The sequence below is a fragment of the Pararge aegeria genome, chromosome 11, assembly GCF_905163445.1.
Source record: "Pararge aegeria chromosome 11, ilParAegt1.1, whole genome shotgun sequence".
Taxonomy (NCBI): domain Eukaryota; kingdom Metazoa; phylum Arthropoda; class Insecta; order Lepidoptera; family Nymphalidae; genus Pararge; species Pararge aegeria.
Window position 1 is genome coordinate 9,286,111 of NC_053190.1, and position 24,533 is coordinate 9,310,643.

The window sequence follows — 24,533 nt, forward strand, 5'->3', positions numbered from 1 at the left end:
ATCATATTATAAAAGCGTATACTCAATCCCACAAATGACTTCTGCACCTTTCGCAGACGATATGCAGATGTCACTAATTTATGACCATTTCTTGTAAGTCGACTGTTTATATCCACTTTTTGTTTATAAAGACTAATATGTTGTCTTAATAGGTACTCTAACTTGTTTTAATACAATATACATTTCTAAAAATTACTATTATAAATGTTGCAGCTTGCTATAGCATCGCATGTCCATCTTAGGAATCATAATTATGGTTAATGTTGTCTACTTCTGAATCAAACACGTTAGCTGCTATTAAGAATAATAATCATGATGCCACATCGTACAAACATGTTATATCTACTAAGTTTTTTAATTCAAATAACAGTAGTCACAATGTTGCCAACGTATTTCCATAAACAGTAATTTTTAGCAAAGATTAATAAGAGACGTCATTTTTCTAATTTAATCCACGAATTTCTTTTCGTTTGAAAATCTCCGCCCTTCTTCTGATGCAGCCAAGTAGAAACGGCATTAGCGCCTCTACGAATTAAATTATATAGATATTGATTACCTTATCGTTTTAGGAGCATTGCATAGCTTATAGCAGTATACATTAACACTACGTTAAATCAACTTTCAACGCTGTTGATGGAATGAAGGAGTCAAGAGTCGAAATGTAAATATATTTTACAGAGGCGTTATATATTACCAACAACCGATTCTTTGGCCAATAAAAACGTTCACTCTTGAGAAATCGAAACATAAACGCGTGGCCATTTCTGGATAATGGAATCTCAAAATAACTTTTCCGTCACTCACGCACGGATTTCTTTTTCCTAACCTCGCATTATACTCGTAGAATCTGAGGTTATCGGCAACCACAATTGTTAGACTTACATTACTTCTTAATGACGTGGCCCATTAGCTTAAGATAAGTTTTAAGAAAATAAGTGTATATTTTTACATGATGAAGACTAGCACTTCAATTCTATAGCTTCAATTCTGTATCAAATCTTAACCTAATGGTGCAGCTTACGCTTTGACTAGATGATGAGATCCACCTTGAAATCAATAAATTGTAATAGGTAGATAAAGCGATCTAGATCAGTGCTTGGACTATCTCTTCGTGAGCTAACCTGAAATGAGGAGATCCTTATATGCATCAAAGTCATTGACTAACCTCAGGGATACATAGCTTCAATGACCTTGATGCTTGAAGATGTTTGAGTAGCGCCTCGCATCGGAGAACAAAGCATTGCTAAACCCACCTGAAAGAAAAGGAGACACAGTTTACACAAAAAGAGACAGGGAATATGGACTAGTAGCATATGGAAATCGCTACATAAGATTTTGAGCTCTGACATCCATCGGTTTCAGATGATGATGACAATGAGATTCTTACCTACCTCTCTTCAAATAAAGTACAGAACGTATTGGCTGACGGTGTAGCATTTGCCATGATGTCATTGCACATAGTCATTTTACACCGGGGTGTAAAAAATAACACTAACTCCGATGGTAATAATATTATTAGTGCCTGGGCGACCAATATTCGCCAAGATGATTATTTCAGAGCAATTTCATAATACACGAAATTTATTTATATTATATGAATGAGTCTTAATTAAGGATTATAGATTATGTGTAAGTATTTTTTAATACTCTATTGTTCAGTCCGACTCTAACTAAAATTTGGTCTCGTAACTGCTTAAGGCATTGTTCGAACCTAATCCTTTACAAAAAGTTGCCTATAATGTTTTGTTTGATTATAAATTCAAGTATGTGCGTTTATGATGTCATTGTCTCAATTCGTGGATAGAGAGGGCAGGACACTTAAGTATGGAACTTCCGGGATTCTTTGTAAGGCGTTCAGGTGGGTATGGAACGAACCACACGTGTTCATAGTTCATTATACTCATTACTGTGTTATAGTAAGACTATCGTAATTGCACGTGTGAGATTATTTACGCAAACAAACCATTTTTATTGAACAGAAGAAAAAAGGAACCTTAACAAAAGTCTATCATATTCTGCATTATCAAACCATTACTGGGCCACTAAGAAGTACGAGTTTCCTTACAGAATGAGTATGGTTTAGGCCATTCTCGACCACGCGCTGGCCAAGAGCGTATTTGTTGACTTGACACGTCTTTTTGTGAACGTTATGGAAATCTCTCAGGCATACAGGTTTCCTCACGATGTTTTTCTTCAGCGTTTAAACAAGTGACATTTAATTTGCTTAAAAAGATAGCGATGAGTGCTGGGGAAAGAAATCGACCTCCCAGAAAGAATGGCCGAAACAGTTAGGGCACTAGGCTATCACTGTTAGGTAGATACACTTCTTTTTGACTGATTTTATTGAAACAAACTTTAATTGCTATTGTATGCCTACTTAATTTTGGGAAAATGGCGATCTGGTGAAAATATGGGGAAAGCAAGACGCAACTCTGCCATTTGGCAGTATTGTACCCACATGACTGATCGAAATCATTCCAAAATATGTGAAACATTTAAACAGATACTATAATGCTGCCTCGGAGTATGAACAATTAAAAATATAAAAGATATTTAGACCCATAGTTAAAAATTATATAACATTTTTTTTTCTTTTTATACTAGATAGACTTGACAACTATCATGCCTTATGTAGAGCGATGATGCGGTTTAAGTTGGGGCGCGCTTGCCTAGAATGCCTATTAACTCTTGCCTTTCCTAAGCCCGTTTTTCATTAATTGACATTAGATATACCTAAAGCATAATATGGGGAATAAATATATCCACATAAGAGTATAATTTCGGTTAAACCCAACTGAATGTAACGGTCGGTTCACAAGTAAAGTTATTGCGTAGATGTAATTTATTGAAAGAAAGAGACAGCTTATTTTTTTGGGCGAGGGTTGCGCCCTCTTTATTATGAAAACCATTTAGTAATATGAGGGGATTTGAAGGGCACTACGGCATGCGCTTTTGGAATTACAAGGCCCATATTGTAGTTTTATTCATTTACTTTACCCGACTTCAACTAAGCAAATGAAGGGTAACGTATGTTACATGTGTCCAAGTGTCCACTGTAGCGTCAACTACAATGTCAGTATCACACAGAATAGTATCAGTTTGTCATAAGCTCTTGAAGACCTCCCTGGCGTAGGAGATAAGTAGGGGGTTTGAAACCCGACAGAGGTAATTTGGGAAGTTATAATTTCTAAATTTTCCCTGGTCTGGTCTGGTGGGAGACTTTGGCCGTGGCTAGTTTATCACCCTACCGACAAAGACACACCGCTTAGCGATTTAGTGTTCCGGTGCGATGTCGCGTAGAAACCGATTAGGGGTATGACTACCAAACTCTCTTACAGGTTAGCCCGCTACTATCTTAGTCATTATCATATATACACAAGGGCTAACTTGTAGTTGAATAAAAAAAAGCTATATTCTCACCAAAAATCTAATATGGCGGATATGACAGTCTACAAGACATGTATTAAGTTTGGTATCAAATGAACGGGCTACGCTGTGCTGCTCTAATACACTAATAATAAGGTACAATTATTTAAGAATAGATGAGTCATATGACAAGTGAATCACTAGGTACTACCACGTATATAAAATAAAGCCACCCTGCCGTGTCTTCCCGTTATAAAGCGGTAATTTCAAAAATTTGCTATACTGATTTTATGTAGAACTGTACCTATAGAAACATGAAACTTTTTTTTGTATAAAGTGTGACTTATTATTTTTTTATGGAAAGATTCCATCGAATCTTTCGAACGTTTCAAAGATTATTTATAATAAAAGTCACTTCAAACCATTATTAGAGCGTGCTTAAAAAATAATTATTCTATAACAAAGCTCCAAGAAGGCAAGTAAATTAAAACTCTTGTGTTTAGCAGATTGAAATTTATTCCGGTTATTTGTATATTGATTGTCAGTTAATTGATTCAACAACAAGCTCTTGACAAGGTCGAGAAAGTCTCAATATTACTCAAGCGAAATTAACACATTGGCAAAAACAATTCTTACAAATGCTCTCTCCAAGAGGCTTAAAAGTGTCTAATTCATGTCTAGTCATAAAGATATTGATTTTGGAATCCCATATCGTAAAATATTATTGGTTTCGGTACCTGAGTCTTATAAAAGTAGAATCAGTGCATTTTAGAGGATCCATTTGTAACGAAAATTTGTTAGAGAATTATAGTTCATAAATGTATAAAGTAAAACTAGTATTATAAAAGTCCCATCCCAACGTTCGCCGACACCTGTTTAAGAGAGCCGCCTTAAGAAAATCCGTTGAAAAGGCAAAAAGAAAAATACGGGCATGCTTGATTGGAATAAGTACTCCCCTGAATTTGAGATATTGAAAGCATTGAATAACACTGTTTTTTTCTATTTGTTGCAGATTCGGGCTAAGCCCGGCCGCATCGCGGCTAGTGACGTTTCTGTATTTTTCGTTTGTATCGGCAGTGGAATTAGTGAATCGGTGAAGTGTTTAGTGACTGTGCACTATGGCGACGTTCACAGGATTCGCGGTCCTCGTCGCGCTGTTCGCAAGCGGTAAGTATTTTTATTTGTTTAATTTAGTCAAAGGGGAACCTGTTCAATCTTCGTCGACCTCGCTGGCGAAGTGAGCGTTGTGGTTTTAAGTGGGAGGTACATGGGTCAATTTCTGATTTTTCTCTGGTTAGTTTTGTGAGAGGCTTTGGCCGTGGCTGGTTACCACCCTACCGACCAAGACGTGCCGCTAAGCGATTTAGCGTACCGGTACGGTACGGTACCGTATCCGGTACCGTAGAAACTGACTAGAGGTATGGGTTTACTATAAATGCTATTCCACTGACAGGTTAGCTATTTACCGTCTTAGACTGCAAGGGCAAGGGCTAACTTGTAGGGGATTAAAAAAAATAGATTAAGATTTATGTAATGAAACTTTACTGCTGTATATATTGAGCGAGAACCGCTGACTTACAGCTCGATATATAGAGCATTGAATTAGATCGGACCCTACAAAATACAAATTCGTACGTTATTGATATTTCATTATATTATGTTCAATTATTAAATTGAAAATGAATAAAATAAGTAAAATTTCAGTTTAACGGCATACCTATTTATATCTATAATTTTGTTTTGTAAAAAATGCAAAATTTTTGTTTTGTCGATTGCGCACAGTTGGCGCCTGTCGGTACTGGGTCGATATGCTTTATAAAAGTAAAACTACAAAAAGTACGTTCGGTTAAAGTTATTCCTGCGGGATATTTTGGGCTATAATTTAGACTATAAATGTCAATAAGTACAGCGTGTATCTCCATTCTAAATTTAAACCAAATCGATTCGATATTTAAATTATCTTTTAGAGACGTTTACTTATACAATTTCCATTTTTGTGAAGTGATAGTGATAAATACATTACTCTACTAAGGAGTAGCTGTGGAAGAACATGAGTTGAGATGATATGATTATATTAGGTAGGTTGAATGATCTTAGTTGGATTATCACTATTTGGAACGCGCTAATGTGAGGTAGTTAGCAGCGTGGCATGGGTTATTGTTCACTGCAACCGTATTGTTTTGCCCCATACACTTTTAGTCAACAAAAATACAAAGTACAAAAAGGAAAAAAATAAACACCTGAACACCAACCGGTGTCTTCTGTTTCCTTAAAAAAAGGGGAAAAAATAATCATCTACCAGGACTTGGGGTCTTCTAATTTCGGGACCGCCCGTTTTCCCACCTGAGCTATTATAACCTTTAAAGGTAAATTCAGACATATACCTACATATATATAAAAATTGCTCGTTTAAATGTACAAGATAGATACACTGGGTAGATAGATAGAAATAGATAATGTGGTTAGCCGCCCGTTGAATATGATAAAACTAAAATAAATATTTACGCATTTTATGAGGTTACACGATCGTTGGTAGTCTCGCTCCCCGGAAACTAATTGTTTATGGGCCCCGCTCCTGCTCGCGATCGATAGAGCGGTTCGGGCTACTGGGAGAAAATTCGCAATGGCCATCTGTTGCCATCTCACGAATAGCTCTCAATTTATCTTAACGATACCTACCTATTTTATTTAAATTTATCGTAAGGACTCAAGAAATAGCTTTATATCAACCCATTACCGGCCCGCTATAGGGTACGGGTGTCCTCCCAAAATAAGAAGGATCAACCGTCCACGCTGATCGAGAGCGATTGGTGGACTCCACACACCTTTGAGAACATTATGGAGAACTCTCAGGCAATCAGGTTTCCTCACGATATTTTCCGTCACCGTAGAAGCAAGTGATATTTTAATTGCACATAACTTGGAAAAGATCGAGTTGCGTGCTGGCATTCGAACTCCCGGAAAGTGAAGTCGAAGTCTTACCTACTGGGCTATCACAGTTTCGCAGAAATATCTTATTGGATTTATTAATTTATTAATTTATTTATTTGGTATCTATGACATCACTACGCACTACACTATAACATGAATAGAATAATTAAAAACTAAACTAAATAAAAAAATAAAAAACTTACATTAAATATTAATAAGCAATATAAAAAAAAAAGTTACAAATTAAAATTCTGCGTCCAGGCATCCCTACGTGGAGTTTAATATACAACTTGTAAATTGGAGAGTCGTATCGATCTATTAGTGCTTTCAGAATGCCGTTACTGCTTACCCGCGTTCTTTTCATCAAGGATGCTAATCGATTTCTTCTGATGGCAAAAAATTCATCAGTATGAGCCATCGCGAACATTTCTGATGCACTACAATAACGGGGTAAGCCCAACAGCATTCTGAAACCATCATTATACTGAACTCTAAGGGCGTTTATATAAATTCACATTCATGGAGGCCTATCACAGGCATTAATGAGGTGTTCATATATTACGGTTATTTTACTTGGTGACCTGGGCGAACTGCTAAGCTTCTGGAGCGAGTTCGGCTGGCTGGAGACACAGCGGAGAGCCGATCTAATGGCATTACGTACAAAGGAACGTCCGGCCATTTAAGTACGGAGACAAGCCCAGTAGGAAAAGCAGAAAAAGACATATCACCTTACATTATTGTGAATTGACGGCTATAACTACATTGTTGTTATTCTATACATGATAGTTCGTTATAAAATTATCCATCAGCCGCAGACTATTAACGTTCCACTGCTGAACGCAGGCCTTCTCTCTCATAGGACATAAGATTTTAGAGCATCGACCCACCACGATTCTCCAATGCTGGTTGGTGAATGGTGGGCTTTAACGACTGACATTAAAAGATAGTAAAAAAAACCAGGTCCGAAGGATTGACACCGTTAATAACTTAAGAGCTGGCACTGAAAATTCTTTAAAATAAATACGCAATACCTAACGATTTTGAGCCCGACCCTAGACTCGAATCTAGGACCTTGCCATCCGCAGCTGAGCACGTCAACCATTACACCAACGAGCCAGTGAGGAAACCGTTAGTGCAAAATAAAATTTGTCTCAAAAAATACATCGTAACCATTTTCCGAAGCTAAACTATGCCATTTAAAGATACTCGTAGATGTTGAACTTTAAAATATGAGCTTCCATACGAAGCCGTTGTTCTTTTTTATTATCAGACGCCTGCTAAAGTTATCATCATCATATACCAGCTATATAGTCCGTCGTAAGAAGACCGAATCACATTTTTTACGATCATCTCAATCAGTTTATTTCAAATTTTTTTGTTAGTTACTATTGTCGGTTGTTTTTTTATAGTAGTAATTGCTGGAACAAGCAGATGGCCCACATGATGGTAAGTGGAAAACCTTCGCTTAAACAGAGCAACGCTTAACACGGCATGCAAGGAGCACAAATTTGCGGTTTTTTTTTTGTTATCACCATGATAACAAAAAAAAAATCCAACTAAGTTTGTTGTGGGCTCTTCTAAGACCTAAGAAGCATTAGGTTTCAGTTGGCGAAAGAAGTTATCACCATCCTCTTACAATTATATAAACATATTATATGTATGAACGCTTCATAAGTGTCTGTGATAGGCGTACATGATTTATATTTGAATTTATTAATTTTTCTAATGTTTGGCTTAGGAGCTAAACTGATATTGACGAAATTTTGCATAAATCTTTGCAGGTATCCTATACCGACAAACTAACTAAAATAATAAAATCAGTTCCCGCGGGATTTTTAAAAAGCGATAAAACGCGGACGAATTTATTACATTTTGCGTGGGCCCGGCCTGCGAACACACTTCACTACAGTCTCGCCATAAACACGTCGGAACATTGAACTTTCGTAGTACCTTTACAGAAGGTCGCGAATTGAACTACCTATACTAATATTTACTCAAAAGGTACAATACCTTTAAAGCTTGTCTCAGTATTTGAATTTAAAATGCTTCAGTTTGGTTATTCCCAAAATATTAAGATTTTTCATCAGTTTCCTTACTTTCATCAATTACAAGCACTTACGGCTTAGACCTTACGACGTGTTTCACTTACCATCAGGTGGGCCATTAGCTCGGTCCGGCATTTATTCATATAGAAACGAAATTGTGTAACACTGACTGTGTCTGTTTATATTTAAGGTACAATTGATAAGTTAACTAATTGCATTATGTTTCGTTAAGGTTTAGCTTTGTTTCATTACATCACTTTATTCCTAAAATTCGGCTAAGTATTTTTGAAAACCCTATTATCTGTTTTCAATGTATATTATCTTTATCCCTTAATTGTGTGCAATATCGAATTTATCTATCTATGTATCTATTGGTCACATACTACGGTCTGCCAAAAATGTCTTTTAATTTCTTTTAATTTCTTCATTTTATCTCTTGTTTTGTTTGTACCTACCTTCATTTTGATGTATTTTGTTAAGTTTTAATTATAAATTAAATTTTAATTATAATGGAAGAGCAGAGTCTTCTGACACAGATATATTGATACCACTTTTTTTCTTACCGAAATAAACTATTTTTTTTATTTATTTTTTTATAATTCTACTTAAACAAAGTTAAGAGTGTAACGAAAGTAAAGATAATGTTAACCAACAACGGAAATGCTATTACGTTTCGCATGAAAACGTTGCAAATGCTCATTCTAATAAATGTGTAGTGACTAATAGGACGCACTTAGGTACGCTACATATTTCTGTAAGTAGGTATAATAAATATAAATCAGTATTGAGTACGTAGATGCTTAGAAATTACAATGTGTCTAGTTAAGAGACGTAACCGTACTATGTGGCACATTTTTTAACCCCGACATAAACGTTGTGGTATATAAGTTTCACAGGTCTGCGTGTGTGTTTGTGTGTCTGTCGAGACTCGAGTGTTCTTAGCTATGTTTGATAAAAATCGGACCAAGATGGCCGATGGCGGTTTACATATTTTTTCACAACTCCCTCAACATGAGTGTCAAATTAAAGGGCTTGTACTCGGTCTCGAGAGTTAGAGCTTTGAAATTTTATATGTTATTCAATTTTTTATTTACTTCTAGTACTGAAAAAATGGTGTTTCAGTTTATTTCTTTAAATGTCTTTTTAGTTACGTCATTCATTGATAATCATTTATCATTGAAATCAACAAACTGTAATAAATTGAAATTCAAAATTCATTTATTTCAAGTAGGCTTAGTTTATTTGAAACGTCAAGTCAGTCTTTTTGTAGTGACTCTACCACCGGTTTGGAAGGCAGATTCCACTGAGAAGAGAGGGCAAGAAACTCAGCAGATTGCTCTTTTCCAACATCATTTTAAAGTTTAACTATCTTTAGAATAAAAAAAAATACAGGATTTTTTTTACGAATATTTATAAGAAACTGTGTAAATTATTTATAATAAATAACTTAATTATTCCCTAAATTATAATAATATTGTTTATACTTGAATTTCAATACAGGATATTGTTTCAAATACGTGTTCTATTTTTAAATATTATAGATAAATTTTAATGGCTCTGTAAAAGTGATATTTAATTGATAAACTTAATAATATGATTTATAAATATTATTTACACAATAACAACATACTTTGATGTTTTGTAATGAAATAGTAAGATTATTGACAGCTGTCAATAATCTTACTCATTCAACGATATAAAAAGGCGGAGCTCGAATGTAAGGCGATCATTTGTGTTTCAAATTTGGAAGTGTAATAAACGTCTATTGCAAGCGTCGTTATTATCTTGTTCTACCGTTATTTTCTAATATATTTGAATAAATTTTATTGACTACTTGTCGAAAATCAAAGACCTCCTACCAGCATCTATGACCAAGCGATGAATTTTGAAGATCCCCCTCCCGACCTTAGAACGGGTATGAGTAGGTACGTTCCCTTACAGTAATATTCCAATTTAACATCATCTAATAACCGCGCCGCCTACCGACCGTATTCAGCCATTATTCTATTCGTAAGCTACCATTTGTTACGCAACATCTATGTAAACAAGCTGACAACAGAATCCGTAGCGTCACCAAATACTAACCGAACCGCAGCGTATCTAGTTTCAATAAACTATACCACCCACTTACTTATACCTACTATCCATTAATCTAAATTGAATTGTAGTTTATTAGGCTTCAGTAAGGCTCTAAAAAAAAGCTGTTTAATATGATTGGCTTGTATTTAATAAATCTTAATGTGTCCCGAATGCGTTTTTCAAAGATCTTTCTAATCTTACCAACTTAGGGTCGAAAATCAAAATTATTAATGAGTACAGTCCGAGATCTTCAGATAACAGATATAATTCAGTATCTAGTGTTGACATTTTCCTACTATACTTACTTATATTAAAAATGCAAAAGTATGTTTGTTTTTTTTATTTTTTATTCATCTACAAGTTAGCCCTTGACTGCAATGGTGGTAACTAGCCAAAGCCTCCCACCAGACAAATTTTGTAGTTTGTTCTTCCTTTACGCCATAAGTAAGCCACCAATAAACTTGATTTTGCCATAGAGTTAGTTGAAGGAAAGGAGAGTAACATAAACTTTTTATCCCAGGAAAACAAACGGTTCCCACGGGATTTGGAAACACCATAATAAGCGCGGATGAAGAACGCGACAGCTATGAAAAAAATTAATAGCATTACTAAATTCAATCTTCTTTTTAATTCTTCTTCAACTTGAGTATATTTTACTTTTTGTGTACCTATCAAGGTAGCTATTATTTAAACTCATTCTGCCGGTTGGTGTTATTATTTTTGTAATCGGAAGCAAGAAGCTCTCGGAATAGTCCCATAAACATTACATTAAAATCTGTTTTTTTTTTTTTATATTTATATATATATATATATATATATTATATTGTGTAAGAGTATCTTCCTACGTACCTACCTTCGAAACATAAGGCATCTGTGTGATATAACAAGATGTTGGCATAGTTGAGTAACTTAGATAGTGATAGTCAAGATAACATATTTTGTGGTTCAGTTGGGAATCTAGTGAGGTCAATAACCGCAAAATGTAATGTTCCATATCCTTAAAATTGAGTTGCCTTTATGCAAAGGCATGTGCTAACTCGACTCTCGAGTGCTAACCAAAATTACTCTTAGGAACAGATGCTAACCATGTTATACTGTATAATACTATATAGTCCTGCAATTAATGATAATTCTTATTATTAAAGTATGGAGATGTATTCTCTGTATTATTATCTACTCGTTTTACTATGGGCCAGTCTGATAATATTAATTCTCGTTAATTATAAGAAAGTAGGTTATAAACACTCCTATATACTTGCATATTCCAACGGTGTGTTATTTTAAGTCAATCTATCCACTACTCGTTGAGTTTTGTGGACTCAAACATAAGAAAAATAGATTTCAATATGTACTTAGAGGTAGTACGCATAGATATCCGCTTTGGGATTCATAATCCAGGATGAAAGCTGTCGATGTCACTGTTTATTTATTTGCCGCACGTATTATACTCATATAACAAAAACCATCTGCAGCAAGTAAAAAATAATAAAAAAATATCAGTAATTTAGTACTTACAAATAATAATGAAAAAATATGCATTAAAGCAAACGGCTCCACTTTCATCGGCACACAAAATTGAATTAAAACCATAAAAATATTAAGGTACATTTTAAAATATTAACTGCTGAGTCTCTTGCCGGGTTCTTCATTGTAGACTTTTTAAAAGTCTTTAAGACACGCCTACGGAATGTCAATTAAGTTATATACGTGATATTAAGCTTCTTGGCACTAAGCCCAGTTATTGGCAAAGGTGACAAACCTAGTGGTAAGGACAGGCTTATCTTTGGGGGGGGTCGAGTTCGAACCCCGGCACGCACCTCTAACTTTACTAAGTATGAATTTTTTTTAATATTGAAAAAAAAAACACCGTGACGAATGTTAAGGCCTACATCCTTCTCATTCAAGGAGGAGATCTAAGCCCTGTAGTGGACCGGTGATAGGTTTATCATCATGAATATCACAGATGGATAGCAGTTATGTGTAACCTTTTAATTTCTTTAGGTTCTTGTTTTTATTACAAAACCATTTGTTGTTGTGACACCAAAGTTGATTACAGCATTTTTTCATAGAGGCATTCAATAAATATTGTGGGGGCGGTAGTAGGTATGCATACCCTCGTATTAAATTTAATGCATGACGGACAGATAGACGTGACGTCTCTTACGTTAGACACGCTGTTTCCTAAGGAATTCATAACATTTTACGAGCTTCGTTCGCCTGCACTTTGTTCCAACTTGCAGTGTACCGTTACTAAAGAATTTACATAGTTGGTGCCGTTGCTTTTTAACCGACTTAACGTAAAGATGCTCAATTATGTGAATACTGTACTTACGGCTACATATCTTTCATGCTAGTGAATCCAGCTATTTTCTGGCATTTTGCTTAAACCGAGTTTCAGTCATGCCCTGGATCTACAAAAAGATCTTATTCGCTTTTTTCGGAAACCGGAAATGGAATGAGATCATTGGCGTGCACACGGTTTTTGACCAGGGACCAGGGAAAATCCTTCGCATTTATAAGTTATCCAATAATTTTAGGGGAAGCAGAGCCTTTGTGCATGTATGAAGTGCATGCCACCGAATGAGATAGAATAAAACGAGGCAGAGCTCTTAAACGACATACAGGGCAAGTCTGAAACTATTTTTTTGCAAATTGTCATTAATTCGTTAGCACGGTAGATATCTACATACTTGCACATTTTTCCAAGCGTACTAAATGTGCTTGAAAAAGCATTTGAAGTCATATAAAACAAAATTTAAAGCCTATTAAGAATACATTTTTACTTAGGTGCATTAAAAGACTAGCAAGTCGCAGGTGTCTGGTGAATAAATACGTGTAAACTGTAAACACAGCAACGCACTTTTTAATAGCGCTAATTAAAGACGCTTTTACTGCAAACTAATGATCATGTCTTTCAAGAATTTGTTTACCTACCTACATTCTTATTATTTATTTTCTATTTCATATTTAACTGTTTGATAAATAGTAACAAAAATAAGTAATAAAGGAATATTTATTGTTATTGAAACGATCCAAACTGTCCATGCGCGGGATTTACCCTATCAATATAATAATACATGATTGCGAAAGATTGTGACAAAATTTGGCACGGAGATAGCTGGGGACAGACATAGGAATACTTTTTATCCTGGAAAAGCATTAGGCGACCGTGGACTTTTAAAGATAAATTTCGTTACCTTTGTACGGCTTAGCGGTTAAACGCTACGGCCTAACCCCTTCTCATTGTGGAAGGAGACCCGTGCCCTGTACTGGGATGGTAATGGATTGATATGATGAAACAACATTAATGCATAGACAGAGCTTGCATCCTGAATTCCTGACGGATATAAAATACTTATAAACTTTTGGGACTTTTTTTATAAAGAGAAATAAAGTAGTAAAATGTAAACATCTAATAACCTGTGTTGCTTATCATCCGGTAACACTGACTTCATGGACATAATTTTGGTCACGATGATGCCAGTTCAGTTACAAGAAAAACGACGATCCCTTGTATCCACAGTCTACGTCAACTTGAATAATATAAAACGAAATAGCCCAACGGTTCAAGTAGTACTCAGAGCTTTTTGTGACAGAGCTCGTCCGGGTAAGTATTTCTGCAAGCATCCTGGCTGCCGCTAAACAGTACCTATAGCTGCCGCTAAGCAGCATTGTTGAGCCTAGCAACATTGCTATGTTCCGGGCGTGGTTGCCGGAGTTACAGACACATAAGATTTAAAACCCACGTATCAGGTTGATGGCACTTGTTCGAGGACGTGTTCCTTGCATGCCCCGCGAAATGTTTCTCTGTTCATAGGTGAGGCACCTTATTGATCCGTCAGTTATTACAAAACAAAACAACATTCGAAAATGGCACTTTTTTCATTGTAGACGCTAAATAGTAAAATTCCACCTACGTTGTAGTCGCCGAATTTGGACCTGTTGATTGCATAATTGATGGCTTTGAATGCGCGCCACAATTCAAAACAGAAAACAATAAGAACAATGAAAACGTTTCACAGCGCTAATTATGTAATTAAAACTTTAGATTGAAACTCCCTCGTTTGCCTAGTGGTTATGCCTATGGATCAAAAGATTCTGTTTTCAATCCCGAATCGAACCAGAAATTTTTGGTTATGGTTTTCTAAAAAGAAATTCTCAGTATTAGCGGAGAGTTAGAAATTAAGGTAGTTCACATCCGTTCCTTGGAGAGCATGTTAGCCGATAGACCCGGTTACTAAATGTGACATAGTTTTATGGTAATAATCGTTTAAACCCACCGACTCCTCTTGGTCCAGCGTGGTCAGTGGCCTCCCTTTTTATTTTTTTTAAATTCTCACACAGGTATTACAATTTGTATATATATCGTTTCAAAAGATTTGTTAAACATTTTCAACCTGCCGCGTTTGTCTTAAATAAGGCAAGATGCAGTCAGATGGTAGATCGTAGAGCAGGTGTCGTACTTTTATACCAGTTATAGCGCCCACATGCCATTAACATTTATTACGACATTGCAAACACTCAGTTCAGGCTAGTGGGATAATTAAAATTCTTTAAAGATAATAATGATAAATAGCAACCGTCTCGTTTTTCTTGATAGTAGTATATTTTATTACGAATAACGAGGTCATGCATTCGATTCCCTGATCGGGTCAAAGATTTTAGGATTGGTCAAGAATCCTAAATACCATCCCGGAGTTAGGAAATTGATCCAACAAAAGAGACTTGCTTTTTCGTCGATCCTGGATGTATTATACGTTAAAGGCAGTTTGCACGCATTGGAGCATCATGGGATCTTGGGATCATGGGAGCCCAGCTGTGGGACTCCATTAGGCTGGGGTTAATGATAAAGTATTTAATTTAAGCACTTAAAATAAAACACTTTAACCCAATTAAAGGATAAGGATGATGGGACTAGGAAGGACTAGCACTAGAACAACTAGCACTGAACTAATATTCTGACAAAAAATAATAAGGTGGAAGTTTATTCTACCTTTGCACACGTGACGTTAAAAAAGGATTTCTTAACAAAAAAAAAGAAAATAAAGGCACACTCAATCATTTCTATGCATTGGCCTAAAAGAAAAGATTCCTCCGCACGTGCATCTGTCGACGGACAGACGCTGTCGCGCCCCGCCGCGCGGTCGTCGACCAATCACGAATGCCCGCCACAACATCTGTCGCACGATGCTTTGCACGTTTTTTTTCTCTCGAAACGTATTTACTGGGTTCCAAAACCCAAATCTCGAATCAATAATATTACTACTTGAATTTTGTATGAGGTGCTTGTTTTTGACGAACTCTATGGCGCAGTGGTGAGAACTGTTGTCTTATAAGTTGGTTCCAATCGGGATCATAATATTGGATCCCAGGCAGTGGCAAAGTTTGGGACAAAAGTTTTTTATTAACTTTAATGCTGTTTTACCTCATCGGTCGGTATATTAGATTTTCAACTAGCCTTCTAGAAGATATATTAATAGAAATTAAAATATCTTGTCCTTCTTATGTTTTTTTAACCCCCGACCCGTTGGGGTGTTATAAGTTATAAGTGCGTCGTGTCCATATGTAAGACACACGCAGTGGGTGTGTGTGTGTCTGTCTGTGGCATCGTATTTTCCGAATGGATAAACCGATTTTCATTTTGTTTTTTTTGTTAGAAAGGTGAACTAGTACACTAGTACACAAACGACATAGCGAAGAACACTCCCGGTTCTTTGCTATGTCGGTCCAAGATGGTCGCCGCACAAAAGGGCGGCTTACATATTTTTCCACAACTCCCTCAAGATGTCCTTTCATTTAAATTAGTAAAATACTATAAACTATTATAAATTTCAAATCCAAGATAGCCGCCACCGTAAAACGGCGAATTATGTGAATGAATGAATGAATGATTTTTTGCAATTACCTCTATGAAATAAATGGCTTGGCTAGTACAATAATGTAAACGATATTGAAAATCAGGGGTTTTTTTAATTTTAATTGTTAAAATGAAATATAACAGTAAACGTTTAATTGTTCAATTAAAAACACTGAAACGTAATTTTCGTTAACTGGTGAACCTTAAAATACAATGTAACTCAAACATTTTGTTTTTATATGTAAACATTTCTGACAGTAGTATTTTTCACTCCTTGTTTAATATACAAATAAAAAATCATTGTATGTATGTATGTGTCTTGCTTTCTAAAGATACTTTCTCCAACGTAAGATGCATACAATTTGCCTATGATTAACTTTAAATATCGCACATTTTAATAGAGCAGAGGTTTTTTATATTATTAAATTCTAAAGAGTGAAAGGCGGTCACTACCCGGCCGATCTGGCATCAAACGAATCAGTGACCGTCCTAAGTCAGATTGATCTAGCCCTTATTACTATCTACTATCTATTCTAACCCTACACGTGATGTCGAGCATTCGTCTCCAGCACCTCATATCAAAATTATCGACGCTCTTCCGGTTATCATTTATGTCCGTATATATGATTTATATTAGGATTATTAATGGTGAATATGTAAATACCACTTGTTGCGGCGTCATATCCGTGTATCCAAGGCCATCGATTTAATTATTGCAGACTAGCGGTTGCTCGTCACTTTCGTCTGGGTAAAAACTCTGATAGGCATAACATTTTCACATAATATAAACTTGTATTCCCTAGTTTCCACCGTTAACCTCATAGGTCCTCTTATTAATATTCTTGGCATAACGTCGGAATAGTTTTCTCACACTTCAACTGATCTTACATATCAGAGCGTGGAGAGTCAAGAAATACTGCATCACTATTTAGGCTTTATGCCATGTTTATTATTTATTATTCCAATAGGGGAACGCTATTTAGAAAATGGTATAAAAGTTTTTAAAGCATCATATTAATTTAATATACTACAGGGGGTTTATTCACTACCTCTAAAAGCTTTTTTATTCGAACCCCCAGGGGTGAGACATTTATATACAATTTGAAAGTTCACGAAGTCTCGGGAAACCGCTTGTCACAAATAAATTATAACAGTTGCACATAATAATGTTAAAAGTTACTATGACAATTTGTCAAAATAGGATATAAACTGCGTGCCGCGTGACAAAAAGCAATTAAAAAGCAGCGTCATACACAACATGAGGTCGATACACCGAGGTCGTTTCAGTATCATTCTAGGACAAAACTAGGTCGAGCCTTGTAACGAGTGCGAAAGTGCGCTCGTCAAGCTCTCCAGCACTTTAAGCACTCGCCTAGCTTTGATGCGACAAATCTTTGCTTAAAAGAGAGCAGTTCTGACACCAATATTAGCTGCTGAGAGACAAAAAAAACCGGGTTCCTTACCAAGATGCAATATGAAACTATTGAGATCGAGCAAAAAATACTACCATACGAACCATATTGCAGGGTTGTTACACGTACTATAGTGAAGTATTGCACGTTTCGTCTGGGCATATCTTCTTGTGCCTATTTTTACTTTTGAAGGTTTTATAGAGAGGCTATATTTACGTGTTACAAAAAGGATCACATCGATATAATATGATACTGTTCACTTATCCATTTTTACTCCATAACTTTTTTCCGCGCGTTTTTTATTGAATTATTTATCAAATAATCCATAAATATTTGAGAATAAGATGTTTTTAAAATAAAAATAAAATAGATGCCTACTAGTATTAACAAAATATCGAGTCCAATGCTGTACCTACTACAGCTTACCAACTAATGCCACCTTAGGTTGATTAAATAATTCCTAAAACTGTATCTGCGCGTAATTGTTTGTAAAGTGTTTGTACAAATTTTATAAAACAATGAAATACATACACATAAAAAGCTTATTCCAGATATTGGAGCCTGCAGAGGCTGTCTTATCATTAAAGCGATTTTTTCCACACAACCTTTGGCGAGAGTTTTATTTTATTTCCGACAGCTAGACTATCGGTAATTAAAACAAAAGTCTTAAACTTGACAAAATTCATGTCTGACAGAAATTGATTCAAGCGAGCTCTTACCTTGAACCTACTTTATTTTGTTTGCCGAAACAAAAGGTGACAACCCTAATTCTATTCTAAAAAACTGTTTTTTTTCTTACAGGAGCAGTGCGATGTGAGGACGAGACGATTGGACCGATATTCATGAAAGAACCCCCAAACCGAGTGGATTTCAGTAACACGACCGGAGCTGTAGTTGAATGCGCTGCCCGAGGATCCCCCGCCCCCGATGTAATTTGGGTACGAGCTGATGGAACCGCTGTTGGAGATGTCCCTGGATTACGACAGGTAATCTATACTTAAATTATTAACAAAGGCCATTGTCCTTACAGTGGCGTGCACTTCTTACACGCATAAAAGCACTGCCTACCCAAATTATTTTATATAACTCGTATTGGAGGGGAATTTTTCCATTTTATGCCATGTACCTGCTTTATGTATACCGTGGTCGAAGACCCTGTGCACGCCACTGTCAGTCCTGCTATTTCGTTTGGTATATGCCCAAACATACATTCATAGTAACACTGTCCGCCTGTCTGTTGCTACGAGTAGGCAACTCTTCTGTGTAATAAAAAAACGCGTCATGGTCTAAGAAGAAGCCCTTAACAAAATTAGCCGGGTGTTTTTTTTTGTTATCACCATCTCACAATGTCATTTAATATTACTATATACATACTGCGTGTTACTAACTATATCATCATCATCCAACGCCAATTAGGTAACTACAGCTGAGCAAAAGTTGCACCTATGAGAGGATTTAGTTTATTTTATTAAATTACTACTAGAGGTTCGCCCTTGTATGCGTATAACTTCCGATTAGTCGAGATGACACTACGACCCACCGCATAGCATCGCCCGCCCGCGCTAATAAAACGTTCCCTCTGTTGCTAAGGGTCGGAGCCTCTTAAAAACTGTGCTATCAAACGTAAATATAAGTATTGAAAATCCAAAATAGTTTAAAGAAGATCTCTCAAATAAATTAGCGAGTTCAAACAAAAGAACAAACGACCTCGGCGCAGCGGCGAGCGCTGTGAATCTAAGTAGGAGTTCCCGGTTTCGATTTCCGGTAGGGGCAATGGCGTGCTCTGGGTTTCTTACCAGGGTATGCATACACTAGGAAAATTGCATAAAACGGCACAAATTCTCCTCCTTTACAAGTAATATATCAATGTTAGGGTATGCAGTGCTTTTGTGCATGAATGGAGTGGGTAGGGGCAATTTGGGAATTTATAATTTCAGAATTTAAGATCAGAGCCGTGCCATGGCTAGTTACCACCCTACCGACAAAGACGTAACGCTAAGCGATTTAGTGTTCCGGTGCGAGGTCGCGTAGAAACCTAGTAGGACTATCCTAGCCCCCATCATGTTAGCCCGCTACCATCTTAGACTGCATCATAACTTACCAGCAGGTTAGATTGCAGTCAAGGGCTAACTTGTAAGTTGTAGTGGACAAAAAAAAAATTTAGCTTTATTATCTTAATTATTTCTAACGCGACCGGAGTTCTCAGTCATGAGTTCGTTGGCGTTGTGCGGCACGAATCGAACAAAGCAAAAGTAATAGAATAGATATACCGTCAAATATATGACGTGACTATTGCTGTCTCTATTAGATGTTTCTATCAATTACGAGTCACGATATTTTTTATAAAAAACATAACTGTCTTTAAAATGTTGATACAGGAGGTTTTCCCGGAACCATAAGTTAAGTTCCTACAGCCGCGCAGTGGATAGCGATCATGCTTCCTGAGCCCAAGGCCCTGGGTTCGATTCCCACAACTGGAAAATGTTTGTGTGATAAACATGCATGTTTTTCAGTGTTTGGGTGTTTATCTGTATATTAAAATTATTTATGTGTATTATATTCATAAAAATATTCATCAGCTATTTTTGTAAACATGACACAAACTTACTTTGGGGCTAGATGTAGAATGTGTGTATTATGATAGTATATTTATTTGTATCTATTTATTTAAGTGTCCTGAAGATCAGGCTGAAATTCTGAAGAAACTCTACCAATAGCTATAGTAGTTTTTTATAGGCTTCTCCTCGGTAAGAGAATCTGCCTTCCGAACCCGCTGTAGAGTCAAAACTAACCGACAGTTTTATCATTTTAAATTTGCTTTTAAAGTAGTATTTACTTTAAATAAATTAATATTAACATCCCACTGCTGGACTAAAGGCCTCACCCAATTGGGGAGGTTTGTCTATAATCACCAAGCTGGACATACGGGTTGGTGATAGTAGTTAAGTAGCACAAAGGACGCTACTCTACGTTATATTCCCTACGTAATGAAGCTAAAGAGTTTGTTTTTTTGTTTGAATGAGCTAATCTCTGGAACAACCATTCGGATATTAAAATATTTTTTAGCTATATTAGATAGACCCACTCTTATGGCAGGCGGGCAAGGCGACGCTTTGTGTCGGAGTAATTTGTGTTGGATAGTGGACGAAAGTTTTGGGGAACTTAGAAGTTTTATGCAAACGAAGCCGCGAGGGACCGTTACTGATTTTATAAATAATCTTATTTCTCTATGCCAACTAATCTTTAACTCTACAGATAAGCTTTGCGAAATTGCGAATTCGTGCTTCAATTTGAATTACTATGCTATACTATGCTACTTCCTGTTTACATAATCACCAAACCTAAAATTAAGGATAAGCAATTATGTAGATCATATTATTTCATGTATTTTTTATAACATAAAGCTCATATACCTAATGAGACAGACGGCAGTGTGCATTTTTTTTGTTTCAAAATTATTACAATTAATAAATCTATCATTCTTTTTTTTAACAGGTCTTACCTAATGGAAATCTGGTATTCCCTCCCTTCCGGGCAGAAGATTACCGGCAAGAGGTCCATGCCCAGGTTTACGCCTGTCTCGCAAGGAATCCAGTCGGAACCATTCACTCTAAGGATGTTAACGTACGAGCTGGTAAGTAAGCGGAGCAATCATTAATTTAAATTTCTAAACCATTCTAGTAAACCAGATTTAACTTTTTATTAATACTTATTTGTATGTAATACTTATATGTATCTTATATATTGCCGAGTTCGACCCCCGGCATGCAACTCTTGCTTTACGGAGTTTAGTGCGTTTTATTCGCATAAGTGAAGTATAAAACGTGCACTTGGTTAGCGTGGTGGACTAAGTCTGAACCCGTCTCGTTTTGTGTAGACCCGTGGCCCATAGTGGCCGGCATTGGGTTGATAATGATCATGACGATCGTGCATATTCAAACAAGCAATACGTATAAATCGTGAACGGCTCTAACGAATTGGATGAAGTTCACTATCTATAAAAGGTTTTTATTCTTTAGTTTATCTAAATAAATATGTATAAAAAAAGAGCCGAGTGAACCCGTCCAGGTACTACTATATATGTAGCAAACAGTTATAAATCTGGTTTTTACTTTTAAATTTGAGGTCAATAGATCAAAAACTTTTTAAAGTTATGACAAAACTGTTCAATTCATTTATATTACGCAGTAATAAATTGTATTTTTTTAGGTAAGTGTAAAACATTAATCACGTATATTATTTAACTCTAGATATAAAAAAAATATTTTTAATTGGAGCTAATTTAGGTCTAAAAGTAGTGCTATCATCTTCACTCTTTACTTTGTGGTAAAAGACACGCACTATCTTTAGGCATGTTAATAGGTATAGCATATAGTTTAATTCATAGATTTGTTTACGTAGATACCTACTACAGAATCGGCACCATTGTACCACAAAGCTAGCCTAATCGAAAATAAATATGCCTTTTACGGTTAATGTATAATTAACTTACATAATATAACCATTTTAAATACGTTTAATATACGTTTACTTACATGCCTAAGTTAAAATAGTCTTCAGCACATTTTACACTAAACATAAGTGCTAGCAAAAAACCTGTATTGTTTTCGTAGTAAATACATAATATTATGTATGTAAACACAAACTCTAAACATATGTTTGCACTTATGAATTTAAAGTGGAGCGATTATGCAAAGAATGCCTAAGATGCAGTTAGGGTTGCCAATCGTACCTACTTAAGAAATAGTAATAAATAGAAATAATAATAAATAGTAACTTAAGAAACAATTGTATACATTGTTTAAATTAGAGTATTTCCAGTCCAGTATGTTACTGTTTACGGCTAATATGTTATATCGCCGAGCCAAACGCGGACGTTTTGTATTAATAGTCATATGAAAATGTAGATGTAATTTTGAGTCATACAATTTTCTTAAAATTATCTAAAATTTGCCCCAAGAGGCATAACAATTAGGATTGTTGACTCCATAGTTGACCAAGCAACGGCTGTTGACGTGTAATTTCCGTCGAAGTGTAAATATTAAGAATTCCCGCCGCTATCTTTTTCTTTTTATAGTGGCTATATTTTGGGGCAACTAAAACAGATTGACCAAGCAAGCTCAAGTTAGTAGAAAGAGACAAAACAGTCTACAGTTGCGTTTTACTGCAGCTTGTCATTGTTACCAGCCGTTCGGCCGCTATTGCCTCTTCTTTGGATTGGCCCACAAAATCACTATTGAAAAAAATTGGTCAACACTCAAACAGTAATAAACATCGAAACTATTTAATATACCGACATTTTTAAGTGATAACCACCCCTAATTAGTTTGAGACTGTTACATACTACCGCTTGCTCCGCTATACTACATAATTAAAATATTTAGTAATTTTCTTATAAGTTCGTTGGTATTTGCCCTCTCTGCAATCAGATATACCTACTCTAGTTCTTTTTTATCGTTGGCAACCCTATATCTAGTACAAAGCATCTTTCTACATCTACACTTGCCATAAGGTGAGGTTGTGGTCAAGCGCGAGCTTGAGTACCTACAAAAATAAAAAAGGTTGTTGAAGGTCTAAATAAGTTAACCACATCGTCTAGTTAAGTACCTACATTTAATACAGCTGACATGCTCCACTTGGTCGGTTGACTTATGGCCCTGGCTCATTTGTCATTTGATACCAGTACAATTGCTACTGCATCGATTATATTATCTACTATTATGTAGGCACATTCTAAACATATTCGATAACAGATTTTATGCTCGTATCTAATTGCAGTACTTACATTAAGGCTTTGCAAAAGGTAATTTTAATTATTTTCCAAATATTATCTCCTATACATGACAGTGTGTCGAAGCCAAGTTTAAATTTCACAAGGGTTCACCGACGACTGTGTGTCACCGTTGTAATGACTGCCAGGGCCCTAGTCGTTTATTAGTGAGAGCTCAATAGGGTCAATTAAATAATCAGCCGGGAACTATAAAGTACATCAATTTGGGCGGTCATTATAACATAACATGTCTTATTTATAGTTTGTAGACCATAACGTCCTTAAACGTTAGATTTTATAGAGCGCGTGAAATATGGGACGGTTTTTTAGTTAAGTATGATTTACTGGTGCTTGTTTACACAATGTGAAGGTTATGTTGTATGTAATATTAATCATTTTCAATTAGTATTTTTTTTTAAATGTAGACCTATACACAAAAGCGAGATAGGCCTTTCAACCTCGAGGGAACCATGGCTTTGACAAAGCTTTTAGGCCGCGATAGCTAGAGAGAGATGCGGGTTCAAATTCCGCTTGTTCGGTAAAGTGCAAATTGATTTATTCTATTGCATAATCGCTCTTTATGATGTATGTTTTCACAATACCAATGCCTAATTTAAGTATGCCATTAGTTTTAGTCGTGTTTATAATTTTTTTACCCCTGAAAAAGAAAGATAAAGTATGAAGGACAAAAATTTCAGACGATAACGAAAATCTAAGATATTTTATACAGAAAAACTGACAGTTTACTGTACTATAATACTCGTAAAATAAAATAGTTTTTTTTTTTAAACTATGCATAGGCTGTAATGTTTTGTTTCAGCTAATGATTATGTTACGTTAATAAAGATTATTTCTTATTTACTGTATTAGTGGTTGCGCAGAATTACGACACTGATGTTAACAAGGAGTATGTAATTATGGGTAATAGCATCATACTGAAGTGTCAGGTCCCATCCTTTGTTGCGGATTTTATAGAAGTCATGTCCTGGCACACGAACGAAAACGAAGATTTTTTCCCTGGCGACAATTATGGTTAACTCGAAATCCACATTTAAATTCGACGTTCCTCAGTC

At 35.8% G+C, this 24,533-nt stretch overlaps 1 protein-coding gene across 6 annotated transcripts in view; it reads left to right on the top strand.

Annotated features, from left to right (window-relative positions):
- The window catches only part of LOC120627257 (Down syndrome cell adhesion molecule-like protein Dscam2), a 78,605-nt gene that overhangs the window by 5,108 nt on the left and 48,964 nt on the right, over positions 1 to 24,533 (top strand). For all 6 annotated transcript variants that reach the window (XM_039895170.1, XM_039895171.1, XM_039895167.1 and 3 more), the window contains exons 2-4: positions 4,379 to 4,533; positions 18,492 to 18,676; positions 21,186 to 21,324. In XM_039895170.1, the coding sequence (XP_039751104.1) occupies positions 4,485 to 4,533; positions 18,492 to 18,676; positions 21,186 to 21,324 (373 nt within the window). In that variant the 5' untranslated portion in view covers positions 4,379 to 4,484. The remainder of the gene's footprint in view (positions 1 to 4,378; positions 4,534 to 18,491; positions 18,677 to 21,185; positions 21,325 to 24,533) is intronic.